Source organism: Syzygium oleosum, unplaced genomic scaffold, assembly GCF_021117445.2.
Source record: "Syzygium oleosum isolate NSW1041296 unplaced genomic scaffold, Sole_v2.1 Sole_v2.09, whole genome shotgun sequence".
Classification (NCBI taxonomy): Eukaryota; Viridiplantae; Streptophyta; class Magnoliopsida; order Myrtales; family Myrtaceae; genus Syzygium; species Syzygium oleosum.
Window position 1 is genome coordinate 7,867,362 of NW_026607493.1, and position 25,213 is coordinate 7,892,574.

The 25,213-nt window shown below is 40.9% G+C and overlaps 3 protein-coding genes and 2 non-coding genes across 7 annotated transcripts; 3 read left to right on the top strand and 2 right to left on the bottom strand.

Annotated features, from left to right (window-relative positions):
• Positions 1–348: 348 nt before the first annotated feature.
• LOC115662597 (small nucleolar RNA snoR27) lies at positions 349–441 on the bottom strand. The gene has a single exon (XR_004003279.2). It is a non-coding gene; the product is annotated as a small nucleolar RNA snoR27 (small nucleolar RNA).
• A 95-nt stretch (positions 442–536) lies between these two features.
• LOC115662621 (small nucleolar RNA snoR26) lies at positions 537–635 on the bottom strand. Its single transcript, XR_004003301.2, has one exon. It is a non-coding gene; the product is annotated as a small nucleolar RNA snoR26 (small nucleolar RNA).
• Positions 636–2,504: 1,869 nt separating this feature from the next.
• LOC115691676 (fructokinase-like 1, chloroplastic) lies at positions 2,505–5,429 on the top strand. The gene is made up of 2 exons (XM_030618386.2): positions 2,505–3,383; positions 4,114–5,429. The coding sequence occupies exons 1-2, from the start codon at positions 2,535–2,537 to the stop codon at positions 4,804–4,806; spliced, it is 1,542 nt and encodes a 513-aa protein (XP_030474246.2). The 5' UTR covers positions 2,505–2,534; the 3' UTR covers positions 4,807–5,429.
• A 1,300-nt stretch (positions 5,430–6,729) lies between these two features.
• LOC115691649 (neutral ceramidase 2-like) lies at positions 6,730–16,498 on the top strand. 3 transcript variants are annotated; one of them, XM_056314572.1, is made up of 11 exons: positions 6,736–7,228; positions 7,385–7,444; positions 8,143–8,528; positions 9,874–10,082; positions 11,652–12,005; positions 12,932–13,193; positions 13,279–13,549; positions 13,653–13,778; positions 13,973–14,036; positions 14,312–14,478; positions 15,644–16,498. In XM_056314572.1, exons 3-11 carry the CDS (start codon positions 8,188–8,190, stop codon positions 16,190–16,192), a joined length of 2,343 nt encoding a protein of 780 aa, XP_056170547.1. In that variant the 5' UTR covers positions 6,736–7,228; positions 7,385–7,444; positions 8,143–8,187; the 3' UTR covers positions 16,193–16,498. The 3 variants fall into 3 exon arrangements, with proteins under 3 accessions (XP_056170548.1, XP_056170547.1, XP_030474219.2); XM_056314573.1 differs by lacking the exon at positions 7,385–7,444 and having other exon boundaries at positions 6,730–7,228; positions 14,295–14,478; positions 15,644–15,846; XM_030618359.2 differs by lacking the exon at positions 7,385–7,444 and having other exon boundaries at positions 6,737–7,228.
• Positions 16,499–19,752: 3,254 nt separating this feature from the next.
• Positions 19,753–25,139, top strand: LOC115691708 (mitochondrial uncoupling protein 1). Its single transcript, XM_030618421.2, has 9 exons — positions 19,753–20,173; positions 22,072–22,290; positions 22,390–22,468; positions 23,144–23,277; positions 23,379–23,477; positions 23,576–23,680; positions 23,962–24,036; positions 24,594–24,680; positions 24,784–25,139. Exons 1-9 carry the CDS (start codon positions 20,090–20,092, stop codon positions 24,817–24,819), a joined length of 918 nt encoding a protein of 305 aa, XP_030474281.1. The 5' UTR covers positions 19,753–20,089; the 3' UTR covers positions 24,820–25,139.
• Positions 25,140–25,213: the final 74 nt, after the last annotated feature.

Consider the following 25,213-nt stretch of genomic DNA (forward strand, 5'->3'; position numbering starts at 1 on the left):
CTTAAACATACCACCGCCCTAAGTGGCTGCGCTGGCTTCGAGCTCCCCTCCCCCCACGAAGGGTAGGAGTTCGAATCCCAGCGCTGGCGTTAGGGATTCTTAAGCATGACGTCGTGGCCTGATAGCGTCACCCCGGGTTTACCTCCCCGGCTGTCGGCCGTGCGGGGGTTCCCGGGTTACCAAAAAAAAAAAAAACCTTACATCATTTGGCCAATGGAAAGCAAAAGAAAATAGCAGAATCGACCACAAACGATACCAAACCATAGCTGCATCACAAAAAAAAAAAAAAAAAAACAAGTCTCAGATTCAGAGAGTCGATCGAGCAGTCAAAGAGTAAGTAAAAAGATGGGGATCTCAGCATGTATCGCTTGTCATCTTCACCCCCCACGAGGGGAAGCTACAGATAGATAACGCAGTAATTAATGACATCATCGATCCTTCCTGCAAAACGACAGGACAATGAGCAAGAAAACGAGGGTCGCGTGCGTGAGGTCTTTCCATTGATGAGAGACGAAACAGGGGAGAAAGCAGGGGAGGAGCATCTCAGAGAATAAAAACTTCCCCAATTTATTGTCTTCACGGGAAAAATCATAGTGCAAGGATGACATTCCGGATTAACTCATCATCGATGCTCCCCTCACACCCAAAGCAAAAAGAACAACAAACAGAGGAATCAATTCAAAGCGAGCCCGAATCCCATCAAAAGTTTCGAAGCAGCTCTCGGACGCATGCTATCGAGTAGAAAAACCAAAAGGGTTTCGAGTTGCAACGACAAAGATCACAAAGCTGATCGGAAGACGATAGCATCACTCGGCAAGCACGGACTTGTTCGCAAGAATAACGTTCAATTCAAGATAATGCGAGCCACAGAGAGAGATAGAGAGAGATGGTATGGCCATGCCCATCAGCTTATGAAGGGAAGAAAACGAGCCTTAACGAAGGGAGAAACCATTGAAATGGGTGAGATGGGGAATGGCGGTGGGGCGGCGAGGCGAATGCGAAAGCGAAACCCTAGAACTGGTGCCGTCTGGTTCTCTGGTCTCTCTTGTCTTTCACGTTGACGGTGATGGTGATGAAGAAAGCCCATACATCGAAGCCCAATTATAGAAAAGGCCCATTCTAGTTCCTTTGTACATGGGCCCACTTTAATATATATATATATATATATATATTGCTGCTATGTTCACATTTTAGTAATTTTTTTATAGAAATAAAATATAAATATATATGTAGTCGGTCCATTCCGGTTCCCCTTTGAAATCGGGAACCGGACTGCCCAAACACCGATTCCACTTTTAGGAATCGAAAACCGGATTGACACTCCCGAAAACCGAACTCAATCGGCTAGTTCGATTTGGTCCGGACGGTTTCTGGTTCAGACGGTCCATTTTGCATATCTATATATATATTTTTCCTTTTAAATCAACTAGACATAGACATACATTTGGTGTTGGAATCTGACGACATGTAAAATACGTGAAGAACTTAATATAACAAAATTACGAAACATCACAAGAGATGCAAACATCGCTATAGATGAGAATTGTGTATCATAATTTATGCTTATATAACGTATAGTGCGATATCATTTCGTGAATGTTGAGATCAGTAATTTTTATCCAATGTTAAAAATTGAAATTTTGAATAACCCGGTCAACATTTTCGAATGCACTTACGTTAATTACCAATCGCTTAACCGATTGAATTTTATAAGGAAAAAAAAGGTGTGGATCTTGAGGAAAGCAAACTCCTAATTAAGAACATGTACATCACATTGTGTTAGAAAAAAAATTTTACTTTCTAAGAAACATAAATACTCTAAAAAGATTTCGGGAAATCTTGATTAAAAAATATGACGTGCTTCAAATTTAAATTAATAAAAGGCAAAAGCTAAAAGTCATGTACGTCAATTTTATTCATGTTCAACTAAGGGATAATAGCACAAACGTTCCTTGAACTTTAGTCTAGTATGCAATGGCGAACCTGAACTTTTAATTTGCGCATTGCTGTCCTTGATTTATTTAGTGTGATCTCCGAACTATTGATAAGTATTCAATGTAATCCATTGATTATATGAAAATATATAAAAGTTTTTTATTAATATGTATTACTCTAACTCTCAACTCACTCTCAGGCTTTTGCCCTGCCTTTTGTAAGGCTTGAGAGTCGAAATCCACATCTGAAACTACACATTCTCACCTCTAGCCCTCCCTGAGAATGTGAGAAATCGAACTCCTCCGCAAATTCCATTGGTTGAAAATATTTTAAAGTTGAGGCACTATATATTTGTGTTATTTTCCCTTCAACAAACGCACAGACGCAGAAGAAGGAGAAAACGGTTTGATTTGAATTTGGATGCGAGCCCGGGTAAAAGTTTCGGTTCGATCCAAACCGAGACCGTGCACTTTTCCCCGTAGTACCCCCGTCTCGTAGCGGATAATTGCGGAAATGCCCCTCCGCGGATAAACCCCAACGACGAAGAAGAAGAAGAAGAAGAAGAAGAAGAAGAACCCCTTTCTACTGCTAGCTCTCTAATGGCGTCACTCCATCTCCTTCCTCGCTCTCCCCACTTCCACTACCCTCACAGTCCCTCTCTCCTTCACCGACCCAACAAGCCATTCATCCCCAATGCTTCAACCACGCACAAATTCCATCCCTTCTCCGACCTTCCCTTCGCCGGCACTCGCTCGGCTCCCCCTATATCCGCCGCGAGCGGCGGCGACGTCAGCAGCGGCGGCAACGGCGGCGCCGAGTCCCCGAAACCCACCCGACGAGGAAGGAAGAAGAGCGCTTCCGCTTCTTCGTCGTCCGGGAAGAAGACGAAGCGCGCGTCGAAAACCGAGGCCGAGAATGGCGCGGTCGCGGTCGCGGCCGAACCGGCCGAGGCTCGAGCTCCGGAAGAGGAGGACGAAGGCGGCGACGACTGGGACTACGATGATGGAATCGACTCCTACGACGACCCGCCTCTGGTCTGCTGCTTCGGCGCAGCGCAGCGGGAGTTCGTGCCAACGGTGCGGGTCCACCACAACCCGATGCACCCGGACATCTACTCGCAGTGGAAGATGCTGCAGTGGGACCCGCCGGAGTTCGCGCGGGCTCCCGGTGGGCCGCCGTCGAACGTGGCGATCTCGCACGTGCGGCTCGGCGGGCGGGCGGCGTTCATGGGGAAGGTCGGGAGGGATAACTTTGGGGGCGAGCTGGTGTTGGCGATGAACAAGGAGAGGGTCCAGACGAGGGCCGTGAAGTTCGATGGGGATGTGAAGACTGGGCGTACTTATATGAAGGTGAAGTTCGAGGGAGGGAGGATGAGGATGGAGACTGTGAAGGAGTCAGCTGAGGACTCGCTTGCGAGCTCCGAACTGAACCTAGCTGTGCTCAAGGAGGTAAAACTCGTACTCAATTCATTGTTCTTGTGTCGTGTCGTGTTGTCTGTCGAAATTGTGCACCGTGGATTGTCAAGGATTTTATGATCGAGTAGACTGTCGTATAATGGAAGGGTTAACTCAAAATCTTCAGTCCTGCGTACGAAATGCAATTGGGTGCTAAATTTTCTGATCGGTCCAATAAAATCCTGAACTTTTTTTTTTTGTAGAGGTTGCCATATTGTGATGATTGGAAGGACTTGATTGCTTATGGAAAAAGAAAAGAGCTTGATTTCCTCAATGTAAAAGTTAGGTATCGACTGGATCCCACGCATGAGGTTTTAAATGCCGTGCTTGTTCCGTAGTTTAGTAATTTAAATATTGGTTTGCAATTATCTGCCTATGTGCAAATAAGGCATGAATCAATGTAATGGGATGAGGCTGAGGCTGAGGATTATTTTTTAAAATGAAACTCGATTTACTCAGTTGAGAGTAGCATAGAGTCATGCTGGCTTCAGTGGATGCTTCAATTGTGAAATGCTGATGTATTTACTGAATCATTTGGGAGATGGGTATTCATAGATTGATGGATGGGAAATGACAATCTGATTGGAAAGCTGAAACTAGTAGTCTGATGCTCTGTTGATGTCGATGCATGATATATATTATAGCCAGGCATTGAAGCTTATGTTGGCAAATTATTGATTATTGGCTGATTTTGAAACTGTTGTGATAACCGATATGGATGCAGGCTAAAATCTTCCACTTCACTTCTGAAGTTCTGACCTCCCCTTCAATGCATGCCACACTCTTCAGAGCTATCAAATGGTCTAAAAAGTTTGGCAGCCTTATATTTTTCGACTTGAATTTGCCGTTACCTTTGTGGAGATCATGGGATGAGACAAGGGAGTTAATCAAGAGAGCATGGGACGAGGCTGACATTATTGAAGTGTCTAGGCAAGAGTTGGAATTTCTTCTAGATGAAGATCATTATGAGAGGAAAAGAAATTATAGACCTCAATACTATGCTGAAGATTTCGAGCAAACTAAGAACCGGAGAGATTATTATCACTATACCCGGGAGGAAATATCTCCATTGTTGCACGATAAGCTCAAGTTCATATTTGTAACCGATGGAACACTTCGGATCCATTATTACACCCCCGAGTTTGATGGTGTTGTTGTCGGTACAGAAGATGTTCTAATTACACCTTTCACCTGTGATAGGACGGGTTCCGGAGATGCTGTTGTGGCTGGGATTTTGAGAAAGCTGACAACTTGCCCTGAAATGTTTAATAATCAAGACATTTTGGAAAGACAACTTCGATTTGCAGTTGCTGCTGGCATTATATCACAGTGGACGATTGGTGCCGTCAGAGGATTTCCTACTGAAAGTGCGACACAGAATTTGAAAGAACAGGTTTATGTGCCATCAATGTGGTGAATGGACCGTGTCCTATATTATGTGATAGAAGTTTCGATTGCGAAGCCGGACCAATGGAGAAAGTTTCCTCATTGTTTGAAAAAAGTTGTTGAAGATGAAACGGGGGTTTATTGTTTCCTTTGTCAGCTGATGAGCTGCACGGTCGTCTGGTTCCTCATTTATTTGGATCCGACCTTGGGAACGATCAGGACTAAGGAGTTTCATGTGATGTCTATCAAAATTTAATGGTCAAAGATGGTTTTCAGGTCCAAAGCAGCTTATCAAACTCGAACCAATTTGAGCTAGTTCGGTGATGGGACGCCTTCGCGAGATAGTTTTCGTTGATGACCGGCGGACCAATGTACTCTCTTCAGTTGAGACTACAGGGGACAATATAACTTTGTAGCAGTAACTGATCTGACTGATGTGAGCATAGACAGAGATCTGAATCTTTATTATTTTGAGCTGCAACTTCTCTTGTTACGGTATCACTGGCTTACCGGCCTCAGGATGAGGAAAGTTTTTTCCTTTTTTCTTTTCCACATCTCCAAAACCCAATTGAGCAAATTTTTTTTCTAGATTTCTGTGTTTTAACTGAAACGGAGCTGACTTCTTGCCTCCTGCTGAGAGCCTATTTAGATTTCCATGCCTGCCTAATTCAGAACTGATTGAGTTTCTCTTCATCCAGGGTGCTGCAAGTTTGTCTCATAACTTGCTCTACTAGGTCTATTTGTAAGCAACTTTTAGCTTCTTTTGTTTAGCCATAAGCTCCATAGATGTATAATTGTATATGAGTGGCTTAGAGTCCAAACGAGAACAGTTGTGAGATCAACTAAGCTTGAGAAGCTTGGATTTTTGTCTTTGTTTTCTTCACCAGCAGTCTCTCTCTTGTACCAGATAAATAGGGTGTTGATGCATTTGAATGGTCGATGGCCTCCATCCTCAGTCATAGGCCTATTTCAGGGGGAAAAGAACTGAATCCATGGATGATTTCTAGTGTCCTCCTTAGATGGTTGCTTGAACCATCGGACATCTCTGAAGTCTGAACCAGTGTCTTCGATATAGGATAGACGTAAATGTGGAGTTGTTTCTTACATTAGTGTTCTGTTTGATGAATGACCGGTTATGAAAATAAAATACACGTGAAACAAACAGTAAAAATGTAAACTTGTCAGTAAAACAAGAAAGCCTCTCTCATCACAGTTGATGACCACCGCATGGTGGTCCCGGCGGTGGAGATAGCTACCGGCGGACGAGATTCTCGTGTCCATAGGCGAGCTCGCATTGCACGGCGGTCCTCTGTCATGCATCTTAAAGATTGATTGGCCGCAACTGCATTCTCTTCTAGAAATACATATATACCTCCACTCACGTAATAGTGCTGGATCGGGGCTAACGTACGTACAGAGAGGGGGAAGGGGGGATATGGCGGCCACGGTGCAGTGGTTGTTACTTGAGGCGATCACCAAATGGTGGCGCCACTCTCTTCCTCATCGTCTACACAGTCGAGAGCAACGCCGCCTACCTCATCTCCTCCTTTGTCCCTCTTACGTAGTTCTCTGTGGTCCACACCGATACTTTTACGTCTTATGGAAGTCGCCAGGAAATTTCTTTGTCTTTTACATCTTATCAGGATAAAATAGGAGTCATATCAGTTTGAGATTTTTTTATAAGATAAATAATAAATATACATCTTTTGGAATTTTATACTTTTCCGTTGATTAAGAAAATATTTTCCATTGACCTATTTTTCTCCAAAGAAAATAAAAAATATTTTCTTGAATCACGTACTTTTCAATAAAATATAAAAGAAGAAAGAGAAATCTGCAGAAATTCAACGGGGAACTTCGATTACGAACGAACCAATGAAGCTTCTTTGGAGGGAGGCAGATGGGTTCAAATGACTTTGTACTTCTACTTCACTGGCCTCGAGGTAAATTCCTTTTTGTCTCCGTCCGATGATGTCTTGGAGCCGAGGTTGGCGTCGTTACCTGTCCTTGCTAGAGACTTGAACCTCGCGCACGCCTTCCTTCCCCAGCGTGTGCGACCGCGACCGAATGGACAGACGAAGCTTCTCGCTTTTGCGCTTTCATGGCGCTTCACGCCTCTCGCCTCCCTCCAGCATCGCGTCGTTTCGCTCAGAAAGGTCGACAACGCTTTCCCGCGACCAGGTGATCCTGTCGCGATAAAGCGCAGAGAGAGAGAGAGAGAGAGAGAGCAGAGCTGAGTCTTCTCGACTCAACTACCACTCTAATGGCGGGGGACCCAGCTGCCTGCAAGAGAGAGGCAATCACTACGACATTCCAAAAGGACAATTTGTCGCTGCGTCGCCCTTATAAATGGGTACGCGTTTGGGTTGTACGTTGTGAAGAAATCGGATGCTCGATTCTTTGCTCGGTTCGCGCTCCTTTGAGTTCACCACCCAATCGAGCTGCTCTTACCGGTACGTTTCGCTGAATCGCTTTAATCTCTTTGCATTTCAAGCTTGCACATCGTCCCAATCATTTCTATTTTCCTCGAACATAATGCTGTGTCTCCTCATGTTGTTCCGCTGATTTTAATGTTCTGGTCTTTGTCATGTGTTCTTCTGATATTGTAGATAGAGAAAAGCCTCCACGCAAAACGAGCTTTCTGTGACACTGGAACTTGAAATACTGCTGTCAGTACTTTTTTTCTTGTTGGTAATTGGAATTTCAACATTGTAAGATGGAAGTTGAAGGTTGCTGGGTCTGTTTTCCAGCTGACTTAGCGGACTCGTCTTGCGGCAAAAAGATTTGATTATGATACGAAGTCTGCAGCTTGTTCGAGGATGTGTCCTGTTAGTTCCAATGGGGTCACCCTCACTCGTGTCAACTTATAATAGAACGAGCTGCGGAAGTCTGTTAAATCTTTTCCATAGTTTAAGGGTACAGCATAATCGAAGGAGCATGCTCTGCCTAGAACTAGATTTGGTGGAACTTAATTGCCAAGAGATTAGATTAGAGCAAAGAATGGAGCCGTATTGACAAACACATATCACACCTGGGAGGCTGAGAATACGGACTTTTGAGCTTTCCCCATGTAGAGTAGGGCCATGTTATTACAAGAAAACCTTTCTCATTTCAGGTGATTTCTTCAGAGGTTGTAATCGCAGTTATAATTGACCTTTTAGCTAGCGACTAAGGAGTGTAACTTTATGGTCCCGGGCTAGTTTTGTATTTCATGAACCTAGAGTACCAATCCAGCCTTCTCTGACAATTGGTGTGAATACGTGCACTGGCTTAACTATATAGTCTTACTTGGATTGGCTTTCTCATATGTTCTACTACAAATTCTGCTCACTTGATGATTCACACGTTGGCATTTCTTTTGTCATAGATGAAATGAACTGAGCGAGGCAATTTCAAGTCGTGGAAAGAGGATATGGCAACGTCTTTCCTTGTTCATGCTTCTATCAAGAGGTTTTCTATAACTGGATGGTTCTTGTTCCTTGTGGCCTTGTTCCAGAACATCAAAGGAAACTTGTCAGCTTCCAATTATTTGATTGGCCTTGGGAGCTATGATATAACAGGGCCTGCTGCAGATGTAAATATGATGGGATATGCAAACATGGAGCAAATTGCATCTGGAGTCCACTTTAGATTGCGGGCTCGGACTTTTATTGTTGCGGAACCTCAAGGGAATCGTGTAGCATTTGTAAATCTTGATGCATGCATGGCTTCACAAATTGTGACTAATAAAGTACTTGAGAGATTAAAAGCAGGGTAATCTCTCCCACATTGAGTTAAATCTAACTGTAGACACTGCCATTCTAAGTCCAACTTTTAGGCCAGAATGTACTTTTGGACCTTCATGCATGAGTAGATACGATTCTCTACCCTCATATCATCAATTCTAGAATTATACTTTTCTTGAGTAGATGGAATTCTGCTTGTATGAGCATGAATTACATTTTTTTTTTTGAAATTAAGCATGTAAAGTGCACTCTTCTAACATCTTCCTTCTTTCTTTGGAGAAATTGTTGCTGTAGTTTGTATGAATTTCAACTATACCACTCACATGTGGATGAAGTACGTATTTTGTTCATCTTTTTCAATAAGTATATGTATAAACTGCACTCTTACATCTTCCTTCTTTCACCAGAGAATTGTTTTGCTTGACATTAATTTGGATGGTTTTTCAGCTTATAAAAGCATGAAGTACATATTTCTTTTATCTCATTTGATGAGTGTTTAAACTACACTCTTCTTAGGCTGTGTTCGTTTCCGGAAAAATATTTTTCCGGAAAACATTTTCCGCATTTTCCGGTGTTCAGGGGCGGAAAATGTTTTCCGTGGGAAAACATTTTCCTTCCCCACCCCCAAATTCTTCATTGTTTTGAGGAAAATGATTTCCTCTTTTCACAAAGAGGAAATCATTTTCCCCCAAAGTGAAGGCAAAATTGTCCATGAGAGGGAAAATGTTTTCCGTGGGAGAGGAAGTGGATCGCTGGTCACCGCCGCCGCCGGTCGCCCGCCGCCGCCGCCGCCGCCGGCCGCCGCGCGCCGGCCGCCCCGCCCGCCGCCGACCGCCGCCGCCGCCGCCTCCGCCGCCGCCGCCCGGTTGCGTCGCCGCCGCGGTCGCCGGACGCCGCCGGATCGGCGGTCGCCGAACACCAAAAAATATTTTCCGAAACTTTTTCAAATTTTAGCCGAACACCAGAAAATTGTGTTCCAGGAAAATATTTTTCAGGAAAATGACTTCCGAAAAAATATTTTCCAAAAGGAGAATATTTTCCGGCAAACGAATGGAGCCTTAAACCCTGATTCTTTCATTGGAATATTGTTTCTCCTGACATTAGTTTGGATGAAATTCAACTCTGCTTACATGAGCCTGACATACATAGTTTCTATCATCTTCTCTAAGAAGTGTGTGAACTGCAATCTTCTTCTAACATCTTCATTCTTTCACTGGATAAAATAGAAAGGTGCAGCTGTTTTGAGTGGACTAACTGTCAAGATTATAAATAATGCAGTTGAAGAATTTATTGCATCTTATGAAAAAATTTACAGTATAACCTTTGAACAACGAGCCTTCTAGTATTATATATCCAAGTTTGTTACTTTTCAGATATGGGAATCTTTATACGGAAGAGAATGTCGCAATTAGTGGAATTCACACTCATGCTGGACCAGGAGGCTATCTCCAATATGTTGTATATATAGTGACATCACTTGGATTTGTAAGGCAGTCATTTGATGCTCTTGTTGACGGGATCGAGAAAAGCATTATACAAGCTCATGAAAATCTTCGGCCAGGAAGTATTTTTGTCAATAGAGGTGATAAAAATGCTTCATATTTTTTCTACTCTTCTTTATCCCATCTTTCACTGCTTGCTACAGCCATCAATCTATGTTTTGATTTCTTGTTAAGATGGAGATAGACAGAATCAATTTAGTGAACTTCTTCATTCACCTCTTTGCCCTATATCTAATTGGACATATTTGTGTCTTTGGACATGTTTTTAAATTGCAATGATGTACTCCGTGATGATAGTTTGATGGTTCATGAGTGAATAGCTGATGGCTGGTGGTATCTCTTATTTGAGTTTGCTACTATTCTCACTCAAGCAATTGTTGCTGGAACTGTGCAAATATTTTGCTTAGCTTCAAGAATGATTATGCATGTTGTGAATATAGCTTAATAGTTGTAGTCAGTGACAGTCTGTTCCTTGGACTGCAAATGCCAACATACAGAATTATAAAGTCATGATTTAAATTTACTCTTTTCCTTTTTCACTCTGTTTTATTTACTTGTCTTGTATGTAGGGATTGAATCTAGTTGAACTCTAGTTTGACTTGGACTTGCTGAACAATACTAACTTTACAATCTTCATTAAGTTTGAGTATGTCAAGGGTCAGAAAGATCCCGTCCTCATAGTTAAATTGAGGACTTGGCAATCCTCTTGACTCATTGTCTCTCTTTTGTATTTTTAACATGTTTTAGGTTCCTATGAGAGCAAAAGTTTGAGCAGTACCTCATTTCTCGGGTGCAAGATCATTTTCTAATTTGATATCACATCCACTTAAAACAGTAATTTAAATAGACTAGCTGAACTCGAGTATCTTAAGTCAAGTTGAGCTAGAGCTATCACGCTTGATTTTGTAAGGTTAATTATCAAACCTTGAGATTTACAATTGACTAATTCAGTCCAAGTGGTAGATTGCGTTGACTTAACTGGATTGCACTCTTAATTTCATTATGCATCATGTGCTGAGAAACCCAAGCTGAGGAACCAAAGGAAACTAGTATCGGTGAAGCTAATTGATTCTTGGATGCAGAAGATCAAAACTTGTGGTCTTGTCCCCGATTAAGTTGCTGATGCGAGTGTCTTAGACTCTTGCCATGATAATCTGTAGGACAAAAAGTTGTCAGATGCCTCCAACAATTGTAAAGGGTTTATTATTTCTAAAGTTTCAAAAAACCTTCAGTGAACATCTCTTCTCATTGCTATCTTTCTCTCTCTCAGTTATATTTTCCTCATAATCCTGGACTTTCTACTGAAATTTGACATTTATAGTCATTGATATTGAAGTTTTGGCTGGAATATTGAAGTCCGTATAACATTCTCCAGCAAGATCCTATCTTGGTAGTTAAATGGCTGTGGGAAGTATTGAAACGGAAGAGGGATGTAAGCTAAACTACTCTATCTGATGGGTTTTGCTCTTCTTTTCCGTTTACCATCAGCATCTATTAAATTAAAGTTAATTCTTTCAGATTTAATCAGTGAAGAACCATCTCTGTGTATTTTTTCATATGTCTGTTGTCTCTGTTGTGTTTGTTTCAGTCACCTCCCAAATATACAGGCTTTTTGGGACTTAAAGCTTCACATCCTCATGATTTTGCAGGAGAGCTCCTTGATGCTGGTGTTAACCGAAGTCCTAGTGCTTATCTCAATAATCCTGAGGCTGAACAGAAGAAATACGAATACAATGTCGACAAAGAAATGACTCTCCTAAAGTTTGTAGATGATGAATGGGGTCCAGTTGGTAGCTTCAACTGGTTTGCAACACATGGAACTTCAATGAGTCGAACTAACTCCCTAATTAGTGGTGACAACAAAGGAGCTGCAGCACGATTTATGGAGGACTGGTTTGAAAAGAATGCTTCTTTGAAAGGCTTTGGAAGTGCTCGTTTTAATGACTCTGGAACAGATAGGATACTTCGAAGAGTCTCATGCCTGGTTTCTAACCATAAAACGCGTAAGCTGAAGACCTCTACATGTTGACTTATATATCTTGGTCACATTGTTCCAAACTGCATTGTAGAACTCTAAGGAAAGACCAATCTTTGTTATTCAATGCATGAGAAATAATTTTATACGACAAATATGGTATCTTCTTGGTAATACAGAAGAAATCCAGCCGATCTGGTGCTATGGACATTCAAAATTTAAGCTACTGGAAAATCTTATTATTTTCTAAGGTAAAAGGTTCTTCCTGTGTTTTATGCTCATCTACAAGTTGCACTGTAGATATTTTTTAGACCTAATAAAATGTCCTCCCATATCATAAAAGGATGCTTTTTTGAGCATATTGACAGAAATGACCGGTGAGGATAATTGTAGGGATCACTCGTGCAGGACAGAACTCTTGGCTTATGCTTTGCACGTATGGCCCAATATCCAATTACTAGGAAAAAATTCCGTTTGAAAGCTTAGTAAGTAGTACATTGCATGTTGTTAGCTCATTTTATAACCACACTGACCCAGTCTAGTTGACTCCTTAACAGAATCAAGGGGAGAACTGCATTATACGCTCCCAAAGCCTCATCATTCTCCTGAATGCCTGACTTCTTAGCTACCCTTCACTTAGAAAATTAAATATTGAAACTAATATGGACCTTAAAGTGAGAAATTTTCAAATTTAACGTCATCTTTGGATGTGGATTCCCTCGATGTAACGGGAAAACTGAGAACAGAATGATGTGTGAATTTCTTTCAGTGCCTTGCATCTCATGAAGTAAATTCTTCTGGTTACCGGCATCTTAACCCCATATCTCCAAAATGTTGTGCCTTGATATCCGCTGTTAAATATGCATTATCAATTACCTCCTAAAATTTAGATAGTATCCAGAGAACAGATGTTGCTTGGGTCAGTGAGTGCGCAAAACTAACCTATTGATGCAGGTATAAAGAAGACGCTTGCCAGTTCTTTCCACTCTTCTCGACAAAGACCTATAATGCGATCTTTGGGTGTCACCAGGAGAGTCAGGAGTGCCTTAAGAAAGGATGATAGGCCAAAGTTTGTCTCTGCATTCTGTCAAACAAATTGTGGCGATGTAAGCCCGAACATTCTCGGCTCATTTTGCATCGACTCTGGACTGCCTTGTGATTTCAATCATAGCACGTGCAATGGAAAGAATGAGTTGTGCTATGGACGGGGGCCAGGGTAAGTACAATTCCTCTTCCTGAAAGCATGTACAAATGACTTTTAGTTTGTAAGAGTCTTGATCTTTTCCATGTTTATTTGGAAGATACCCAGATGAATTTGAGAGCACACGCATAATAGGAGAAAGGCAATTCAAAAAGGCTGCAGAACTCTTTGACAAAGCATCGGAGCAGCTGAAAGGGAAGATCAGATATAAGCATGCTTATGTGGATTTCTCTAACATTGAGATTACAGTTCCTAAACCTGGTGGGGGCACTCAGGTGGTGAAAACATGTCCTGCTGCAATGGGCTTTGCTTTTGCTGCCGGAACAACTGATGGCCCTGGAGCTTTTGATTTCAATCAAGGAGATGATAAGGCTGGTCAAATCTTTCCATTGCCTGCATTAAAAATTTCCATTACAAGCTTTTAATGGCAGATTTACCTAACCAGCAGCGGTTTCTTGTCGACTGCTCGTCCAGGGTAATCCCTTTTGGAGGCTGGTGAGGGATTTGTTGAAAACACCCACTCAAGAGCAGATTGACTGTCATCATCCTAAGCCCATTCTACTTGACACTGGAGAAATGAAGGAACCATATGACTGGGCGGTAAGTGGAGAAGAGTTCATGGAACATTACCATTTAGTAAGATGTTTAAATATTCGATTAAAAATTGAAATTCAGCAATTTCTGTTAGACAATAGTTGAAGTGAGGGAGTCCTAGCTGCAGATTATTCAGCATTTGAAACTACCAGCAATGCCTCATTGGTGTTCTAACATAAGTTGTTTTATCCAAACTGCAGCCTACAATACTTCCTCTACAGACTCTGCAAATAGGGCAGCTATTAATTCTCACCGTACCTGCAGGTACCAACAAAAGTGCTTCCTGCCCCCGATAGTTGCTTTTTCTTGTCTTGTTAAATTGTTTAGTTGTTCCTCCATCAATATATGTTGGAGCATTAAGGAAAGTACATGAAGAACTGTGGCTGGACAAATTGTTTGGTGCTCGGATAGAAAGCTCATATAATTGAACAGAATGATGTATATTTAGCGGACGATGGGATTACTTGATGATTTCCCATGGTTTATCATCGTTTGTGTCTTATTTCACCCACCAATGCTTAGATTGCTTGCACTTGCAGAGTTCACAACTATGGCCGGTAGACGTCTGCGCGATGCCATCAAGATGGTGCTTGCTTCTAGAGCAGACGAGTTTGATAGCAATGTCCATGTTGTCATTGCAGGGCTTTCCAACACATATTCTCAGTATGTTACCACGTTTGAGGAATATCAAGTGCAGAGATACGAGGTCTGAATCTCTTCTACTCTGTTTACTAATGAATCAGGTCATAGTAGCATCTTTGTTAGAGCGTTATTTCTTGTACACGTGCGATTGCCAAGTTCATCAGGTGTACAAGCGGTTCATCATCGGGGGAATTTGCAGAGTGTTTCACTGATATTGGTTGCCTCGGTAACTCATTGATTCTTATGTGAACACTGAACAATGTTTTTGAAACTGAAACAGTCAGTGACCTGCAAAAATGAGCATAGGCCATGTTTCGTTCTGCATTTTCTTATTTCTTGACTGGGGGAAAGCAATCATTAGACTGCTCTTTTTGACCATGGTTTGGACTGCTATGAACAAACCTAGATATTCAGTCTAACAACTTTGATCATACAAACTTATCTTTTCCCACATTAGGGCATCGGTTTTCCCTAGTAATAAACTGTAAATATGCTGCATGAGTATAGTGGGATTAAGCAGCATAAATTGCTGTGCTAATTATCATCAAAATTGTAGTTTTGAGATATCTTTTTAACTCCTTTAAGTTGTTTATGTCTGATACATCGAGCAGTAGGTAAGCCTTTTTGTTTAAGGTGCAAGGGAGCTACATGGATCCTCCTAGCTGATTCCTATCTTTGTAGTTTGTATCCTCTGCCATAAGTGCAGATTCAACTACCCTGCTAGCGTTTCCATCAGTGTCTTATTAGGTCTTTCTTTCCCACTCTTGACATCAGGTAAGTTAATTATTTTAAGGTGCCTGCATGAACTGTTCAGATACCCTGGTTGTCTGGACATGCCAATACCAACACCTGCTTTGGTTATATATTAAAAAGAAATACATGAATGAAGAAGCCTTTATAAGTTACATGACTGTTGTATCAGTTAGTCATTATGTTTTCTTTTTGTTTGGCCACATATTCATTATGTTAGTTATAATTCCCTAGATAGAGAATTACTTTTGTCAGTAGGAGGATGAATTTATGTCGTTAGTTTAGCTTGAGGATGGGCCTATTTTTTGGAATTAGGAGGTAAAATTTAGTAATGATACTGTTTGGGAGAGCTCCTTCTGCTCGGCCTTACCTTTTAGATTAGTAGCTTTTTGTCACACTTAAACCATTTGATAGTGGATGCGAAACTTCTGTTTCCACATCCACCTTGACTTATAGATGTGGCTGTTGATGCTTGCCAGGGCGCCTCTACTCTTTACGGTCCCCACACACACAGTGCCTACATTCAGGAGTTCAAGAAATTAATTGAAGCTCTCATCACTGACAGAACCATTGAACCAGGTCCGCTGCCGCCAGATCTCCTTGACAAGCAAATAAGCTTACTCCCACCAGTTATCTTGGATGCAACACCTCCCGGCGTGAACTTTGGAGACATTAAAGCTGATATCCCCTTAAATTCCACCTTCAGAAGAGGAGATTTAGTGAGAGTCACTTTTTGGTCTGCTTGTCCTAGAAACGACCTGATGACTGAGGGGACTTTCGCGCTGGTAGAGTTTCTCCAGGATCAGAAGGCCTGGGTCCCAGCCTACGATGACGACGATTTCTGCTTGAAGTTCATATGGTCAAGGCCCGCGAAACTGAGTCCTAGGAGCTATTCAACTATAGAATGGAGGGTCCCTACTTCGGTTGTTTCGGGGGTTTACAGAATCCGACATTTTGGTGCTGCGAAGTCGCTTTTGGGGGCCATCCAGCATTTCACTGGATCATCAAGTGCCTTTGTGGTGGCATAGTGTTGCTGAAGGTGTGTTACTATTGTAGCTGAATAAGCCAAGGAAGAAAATATGTTTACGTGTATTTGACCAAAGCATTCATAGTAAAATTTAGGTTGGTATTGTATAGGTTTTTGCTGAAAACGAAGGTGAAGGTTTTAAGTTTAGGATGACAAATGAACCCTAGAGTGGTGCCTTTTTTATGTATGATATGGAATAGGATGCTGATGGCCTTTTATGAACTGTGGGAAAGAAGAAGAATATGATTGTGGAGGGAAGCCAAGAGGGTAATATAGTTGGTTATTTCGGTTGTGTTTTTCTCGACTATATTGATTCCCCGAATTTACTGATTCTCCTTGTTTTATGCATATGTCCATATCCTCTGAGCTTGATGCGAACGGTGCAAAGCAAATTGGACGAAGCCACTTAGATTCAACGCTGTCATTGCGTCGTAGAAAGCATTTTATCAACCTTTTCTTTGCATGATCAAAGATATAAAGTCGGTGGTTCAACTTTATATCCGAAAAGGTTGATGCAGATTTCAACTTGTCGTGAGCAATATTACTATGTTGTCAATGGTCGAGATTCTATAATCTCACCCTATTGAGGGCCTTGTTGGCCTAATGAAGAATCATCTGTAGCAACTTCTTCAGAAAGCAACAAAAGACCTCCCTGTAAAAACATGATAGGTTAGCTTTTGTAGATAGGGGTGCTTCGTTCCTACATAAAAGTTCCTGTTTTACCTATACAAAAAGAAGAAGAAGAAGAAGAAGAAGAAGAAGAAGAAGAAGTATTGGTTATTTATTGAAAATATTCAAGTATTTCCATGTTAGAATATTTGAAGATTTGCGATATGCACATAAAAGAGGAATCCACATGTACCTGATGTTCAATCATCCACCAGGCCAACAGCCATTGCATTCGACGAAGTGGTCCATCTGGATGCCACATTCCTTCCGGCTTTAATGCCTTGAATGCAGGAAATGCAACATCTCTTACACGCAGAAAATATTATCCAAGTCACAAGGTTTCTGCTAAAGAAACCTGATAATTAAATGACTACGCAGTAAATCTAGCGGAATGAGTCTTTCTTTTTCAAATAAAAAATTTAAGGATTTTGGCCAAGAAATTGAGAATTAGAGGAAAATCTTTTGAAATTTATTAGTTTCATAAATGCAATAAAATCGACTACCTACAATAGTTATGAGGTAGAGAGAAATATAATATAGTAGAATGTCTAATCAATCATGATTTATGGAAATTAGAATTGTGAGATTTTAGTGATTAGCAAATATTTTCAAAGATCTTAGAGATGGAACCCCTGCGAAGCACGGGCAAGAGCATTAGTTATTTGTAAAGCTACAATTATTAATGAATGCCCTCGATACAATTATCTAGCCGCCTCTTAAGAGATTAAGATATCAACATCGAAACTCAAAGGAAAATTTATTAACCCATGGGTATCCATTCCAACATAGCCACAAAAAAATAAAACACTCCATAACGTCTAAAAGAGCATGAACAAGTAGCGCATGGGGATAGGGAGGTAAGTGGCTCCATCTTAGACTCCACTATTTCTAGTTGCCTTCAATCATTGTCTGGTTGATAAGAAAGTTGCAGTTAAGTAGAGAATGGGCTGCCAATTGAAAATTTTGAATTCTCTTCAATTTCCAACTTGAGTTGCCTTGTTGTTGCAAGAACATCCAAGGATGCCCTTCGGGCTTTGGTATAGATTCATATCACACAAGACTTTCTCTTCATGGTTTTGCCTCACTCGAGAAACGCCAAGACAAGCATTTTCAACTCTCTTTCCTTCTCTTTTTGTTTTGAAGTAAAATGGTTGGGGAGGAACGATACAATTAGAGATCTCCCCTAAGCATTATCGTGTGCATCTCTCAAGAGCTTCACCCGTCGAGGTAATGGGCTTTCAGCTTTCTTTTGGATGAACCAAGCGGCTTGTAACCTAATTTCGCGATTCCTGAAATCGTTCCTTTCTAAAATTGGCGATGTTCGACTTTATAAGGTCTTAGCCCAATTTGCATACTCGAGCAGGCTTCCGTCAATGAATCCACTGACACATTTATCCTATCTCATATGTACTGTACTCATTATAAAAATGAAAAGGCAAATGCTTTAAGGGAGTAAGATTACCAAGTGGAATATGAATGCTCCACCTACCTTAAATCCATGCTTAGTGCACGAATTCAAGTTCTATTTGGCTTCCCAATCCAACCATGTTTCATTGGCACATGTCGTGTCCCAACTCCCAAGATCCTCATTTTTGTCGAAATAATTTAATTTTCTTACATACCCCCAAAAAAATATAAATAAAAAAAGAAGAAGTCGAATTGGTCAACTTGACCATCCATCCACGACGCAGCCGAGTCAGCAATTCCCACGGATTATCCCAAAAACAACAAGAGAGGGCTTCTGTCTCAAACCAGCTCAGCCATTACGCGGCGCCACGAGCTAGTCGTGGGCGATAAATTAATAAAAATAATAATATAAAAAATCTTTTTGACGAGAGGAATAATCAAATCGTGAGGATCTAATTAAGGGTTGAAAGTTAAAAATTCAGCACTTAATGGGTTAATCTTGTTCGATAACTTTTATCGGCATTTATTTACGAGACTCGATTAAGTAAAAGATTCGATAAATATGATAAGTAAGTAATGTTTCACTAAATTCATTAGAAGAGGAAAAATAATTGATGACAGTTAGAATCTTGTCAAATATATCCGTTAAACCTGTCGATGGTGATCATTTTTCTATATTTGGTGAGAGACTAATGACAACCGTTGATTTTCAATTGTCGTTAAATTTTATGTTGTTTGCAATCTAAATTATCATCACTCAAAATTCGGCGTAACTTTTAATTTTGAGTATTATCAATATGAGCCTTTGACATCTTATACATGTATAATAGATAGGTACAAGCATTTTTTATCTTCTCTCTTGTCATAAAAAAAGTAGCCACGGATTTGAATATTATTTTTAAACCCCTCAATTTTAGAAAACCTTGATTAATTTGGGGAGGGTGCTTAGACCACGATCACCATCTAACTTTGTACGCGTGTACACTGTGGTGTCAAATTGCATCAAGTCATCTATGGGTAACTCGAACCGACCCCCATCATTACCAAAGAATGACTCTCTATTTCTAGAGGAACTCGAGAGCTCGAGCAACTCGAGTATCTTATTAAGCCAAACTTATACTCGAACTCGCCAATTCTCGATTTGACGCGCTCATGAGCCTAACCGAACTTCTATATGTTTCATCAAGATGTCCAATAGTTGTCGAAAAGGTGAAAAAAAAAAAAACCCTGGAACCACAGAGCAGACTTTATTTAGATTGTAAGTCCGAGTATGTTGACTTGCTATTCAATTCAAATCTCGAGCAGGAAACTTAATATCTAGCTCGGATCGAGCACCGAGGAATTGAGATGAATCGCGCATGAACCTTGACAATCTATCGTATGGGATCAATGGTTACGGCTCGAATCGAGCGTGGGATTTCTCGGTAATACCGAGACGAGGGGGAGGCTGTCCAAATAATAAATGAGAGCTGACGAAGCAGAGCAGAAACAGAGCACACGCCCAGTTGCGCTTTGCCCCATTTCCCATTCTTGCCTTTTCCCTCTTCCATTCTGGTTCCCTCTTTTCGAGATTCCCTCTTTTCGCGTCATCTCTCTCTCTCTCTCTCTTCCTTGGCCATCATCATCGTTCGGTCATTGGGTTTTACTGCATTTGGCTCTGCTGGGCTGGATTGAGCTTTGATCCTTCCATGTCCGGCACCCCTCCTCCGCCTATTTAGTCGCCGACCCATTTCGCATCGCGGGCTCCCTTCCCTCCTCTTCTTGCTTCGGCGCCTACGATTCTCTTGTGTCGCGTGCGTGCGTTGATCGGGGGGTAGGAAAGATGGTGGCCGATGGCAAGTCCAAGTCCGACATCTCCTTGGCCGGAACTTTCGCCAGCAGCGCTTTCGCCGCTTGTTTCGCCGAGGTGCGATCCTGTTCTTTTCTCTTCCCGCTTTCATGGGAATCTCTCTGTGTGTACGCGTGTGTGGGGTCGTGCTGCGAGCTGGGTTTGTTTGCTTTTTTTTTATCAGCTGGTTTCATACATGCACTAGCTTCAGTTAGCTTGTTCGGTTATTCTCCCCGAATGCTGCGGATGGATCTACTCTCTCTCTCGTATGCGCGCGAGACCGCATGTTTTCATCTGGGTTGCGGCAAATATACGAAATGAATCATTTTGGAGCAATGATTTAGCATCTATTCTGTGCTTTTCACCTGTTTGTTTATATGTTTTTCGTATTGACTCCTATATTTTCGGGGAATTTGAAGTCCTCTCTCTCTCTCTCTCTCTCTCGCTGGTAAGATTTATTCATTTTGTGCAGATTCTGAACCATTGTAATAGATAACTTTGCATGACCACTGGACTTTCAAAGCAAAATTCATCAAAAAAGATGGGAATTTTCGGTGTCTAAAATTGCAAAACATGCAGAAGTATGATAAAGTTTTAGAAGCCTGGGTTTTCATGAAGGGTGGTATTTGAAAGTTAATGAGTTAGTATTGGATAATCTGAATCAACGGCCTGGCATCTCACAAGGGAACGAGCGTAATTTGGGGAAAGGCCAGGAAAACCAATCTTATAATAGAAGCTCGAAAACTCATTCAAGCTACACAATCAGAAAATGTATCCTTATACCCGATAAGACTTTTTGTCGGGTAAAAGACAGAACTTGAAGAACTTTCTTGCCACATTTATGCATTCCATTCATGGTAAACCTATTTCTCCTGCATCTCGTCCAAATTCCAAGATTTGGCAAGATTTATTGCAGGTAAATGCTTGACCCCAATCCATTGATATAAAGCTTAAATTGGCCAATGGAGGTGCAGTGAAGTTAAAGTACTTCTAACAACTCCGATTCACTCATAGGCTGACATTTAGCATAAAATATGGAGTGTGAAAATTAGATTTAGATATAGAGGTAAGTAAGTGGCATGGGGATTTCGTCAGGAGACTTCCCGCTCTATAGAATCACTTGGAGCCATAGTCAAATTACCAGTTTAAGCCAATAAATGGCACCATGCATCAGCATTATATACTTTAACAGTGCCGGAAGAGTTACTCCTGAAATGTATTGTTGTGTGTGAATTTCATTATATGACTAAGACCATATGATCATTGAATCGAAATATTTGAATACTGTGTTCTTTCTCAGGAATACATAAATTGCGTCTTGCATGCAAAAAACTACTTTCGGTAGTTTGTCCCACGGAGTACTTCCTGCTAATTTCAATTTCAACTTGAATAGGAATACTGGGGCACCATGGTTTTGGACAATTTAATGCTGAGAACGCAAAAGATTGCAAATATAAGTAGATACTAGAAAAGCAGGTCATTAATTGGGATAGTTATTCCATTTTTGTGTATGGAGTTTTAGGCTTCCTATATGTTGATTGTAACATTTTCAACACGTATAAAAACCACTCTCTTGTCAAAAGCACTCAGATGACCTCTAAAGTTCCCAGTTCACTGATTTCAGCTTTTTCATTTTATCCACATCTCTCTCTCTCTCTCTCTCTCTGAAAAAGATGCATCTACGCACATGACAAAACCATGATGAAAATTACTAGCTTTCTGCTGCAGTGTGCTTAACTATATGTCTTACAATTTGGTCAAATGGCATCCATAATGAAGTTCCAGGCAGACTGATGTAAATACATTGGAAGAGCATATTTTTCTGGAAATACTAGCTATAGAGACTGATGGGAATAGCTCTTTGACTTCTTACAGACTTCTGAAAATCTCTTGCTTAATGACATACCTCTTGCTGAGTTGCTCTTCTGATAACTTCTATAGTCTAAAATTGCTATGGAAATGCATCTTTGATGCAGATCTGCACTATTCCTTTGGATACTGCTAAAGTTAGGCTTCAGCTTCAAAAGAAACCTGCTCCTGGTGAGGCCCTGGCCTTGCCCAAGTATAGGGGCATGCTTGGCACAGTTGCCACCATTGCAAGGGAAGAAGGTCTGACTGCACTTTGGAAAGGCATTGTGCCAGGGTTACATCGTCAGTGTCTATTTGGAGGCCTTAGAATCGGGTTGTATGAGCCGGTAAGCTTTATCTATGTGTTGTCATTGAAAATATCTACTCTATTTTATTTTTCATTTTCTTGCAATTCCCTTTGTAACATAAATTGTGTATTGTGACAGGTTAAGAGCTTCTATGTGGGTAAAGACTTTGTCGGAGATGTTCCATTGTCCAAGAAAATTCTTGCTGCACTCACAACTGGTGAGCTTACTGACGCATGCTTTCAGTATCTTCCTTGGGCGCAGACTTCTACAAGGTCTTAGTCGTGATTGGTTTGTTTTGCTACAATGAGGTCCATCTGTTAAGGGGCATTTCTAAATTGACTTTTATTTTTTTAATTTTGCTTAGCCTCTTGCAGCTCATGCACTATTAACTTCAAATCAGAAACTATTGAGACTTTCACAACCCTCAAATGTTGATACATAGATTCATATAGAATTTTTCCATAATCACTTTGGAATTTAAGGAACATTTTGAATTTTCTTGGGAAAGAAAAAAATGCTTTTTGCTTATTTTTGAGTGTAAGCAAACAGGCCCCTAGATTTGTAATTTTGTATTTTGTCCAATAGGCAGAATCTTACACGTCTAAGGGCTTGTCTGTATTGACTTTTACTTTTTGCTTTTTGCTTTTCGCTTTTCGCTTAATCTAAATCTTGCAGTCGACGCATTTGAACTTTTTTAAAATCAAAAACTCCAGAAACTTTCATGACACTCAAATGTTGACCCATGAACCACATATAATTTCATCCTAATTTTTTAAATTGGATTGACACTTTTAATTCTGGCAGGAAAGCAGAAAAGTACTTTTTTTCTTTTGCTTTAGTGTTAACAACAGGCCATAGACCATCCTAAGTGGATATGTGTTGTTTCAAACAGGTGCCCTAGGAATTGCAGTGGCAAACCCAACTGATCTCGTGAAAGTTAGGCTTCAATCTGAAGGAAAATTGCCCCCTGGTGTGCCTAGACGCTACTCTGGAGCACTCAGCGCTTATTCAACAATTGTCAGACAGGTTGTGCTTCTTATTTGAAATATGCGTGGCGTTCAACATAAAAACCTGTCTAGCTTGTATGTATTTCACTGTTCTTTTATTGATCTCAAATCAACAATTAGGAAGGTGTGGCCGCTCTTTGGACAGGAGTTGGACCGAATATAGCACGAAATGCTATAATCAATGCTGCTGAGCTAGCCAGCTATGATCAAATCAAGCAGGTAGCGTCACCTGTTGAAAAGCTTCACAAGCTGGGAGGCGGGGGGAGGGGTGTTGGGCAGCATCTTTATTGCAGATTCTAACTTGTATCTATGTGCAGAGTATTTTGAAAATTCCGGGATTCTCAGACAATGTTTTCACTCATCTCCTTTCTGGTCTCGGGGCAGGATTTTTTGCCGTCTGCATTGGCTCTCCAGTTGATGTGGTATGCTAGCCGCTTACGCCTAGTGGTTCATACAGGTTTTTAGAGTGCTTTGTGACTACTATTTGCTTTCACAAGTTCATAATAGACTTGTGGGAGATCCACAGTCTTGTTCTTCATTGAATAGTTGTGTTTGGTTTCTTTCTAGCATTTCCATAAATGGGCTCATTCACTTTTTTGATTGTACAGTTTGTTCTTATTATGTAGAGTCCATTTCTGACCTCCTGACATTTCTGACATTTCCTCGAGCACTAAGAAGTTGCTTTTCCCATTGTTTGTGACAGGTCAAGTCTAGAATGATGGGAGATCCTACTTACAAAAGCACCCTTGATTGCTTCGCAAAGACACTGAGAAACGATGTAGGATCATTTTTTGCAATTTTATGTTTGATGTGCTTATCATCTTTTCTAGTTTTTTGTTATCCTTTAACCGGGTAGAATGTACAATGTTTTACCATCCCTGGTTTTTTCTGTTTCCTCTTTTCCTGTTCTTTTTGTCTTTTAGGGTGTCTATTCAATTGAATGCCTGCCTGTGCTTGCATTTTTATGTTGTAGTGCCTGGTGCATAACCACAGAACTGCCTCTACAGGATAGCAGTTTTCTTTTCCTCTTTTTATTGCCGCTTACACTCATTCCAGTCATGGGAGAACCAAGTACCTCCATTGTGTAGTTAAATCCATTCGAGTAGCTTACTCTAGCTGCTGTTAGAAAGGTACTCTCTTGTCAAGCAAAACAATTGATCCCTATAGGCTTCTTCACTCCTAAGCATTACATCTCAGTATCTAGGCATGTCCAATTTCTATTTATTTGCTGTCTGATTTTTGTGAGCTTGTCCTTTGTCTGAAGAACTCTTGTTAAAAATGAATGCCGTAACCATCTGAAGACAAATAATTGACTCCCGTTTCTTTTCTTTTCAGGGTCCTTTAGCATTCTATAAGGGCTTCATTCCAAATTTCGGAAGGCTGGGATCTTGGAATGTGATCATGTTCCTAACGTTAGAGCAGGTATGACTTGCTAGTCTTCACTTTGTCGCCAAATATTGCTGCACGTGTAGTATTTGGCATGCATAAACACTTTACAAGTCACTTTTTCCCCTCTCTATTGCAGGCTAAGAAATTTGTCAAAAATCTACAATCTTCTTGAGCTCCGAGGATCACCTGCCAGCTCTCACAATAATTTGCTGATTACATAGGAATTCTGTTGTCCAGGAAAGCTGATCTCAAAATAATAAAGTCCCAATTGGTCATTACTATTACGATTTCGCTCATTGTTAAAGAGGAACCAAGCAAAAACGAACAGCTAGGTGGTCATTGCAACTAAAAATTTTTGCTGGTTGCTGTCTTTTCTTGCTCTGTTCTTTCACCAGTTGACCATCATCACATGACTGTTCTCTTGGTTAATTGCCAGAGTGAGATCAAACTTACTGAGCCAATGAATTGAAAATCATGCTCATTTCTGTGGTATTATTCAGATGTGATTTTTGCATGTAACCGGTTCTTACACTTCTAGGATTGCGATATGCATAGTAATCCTCTCC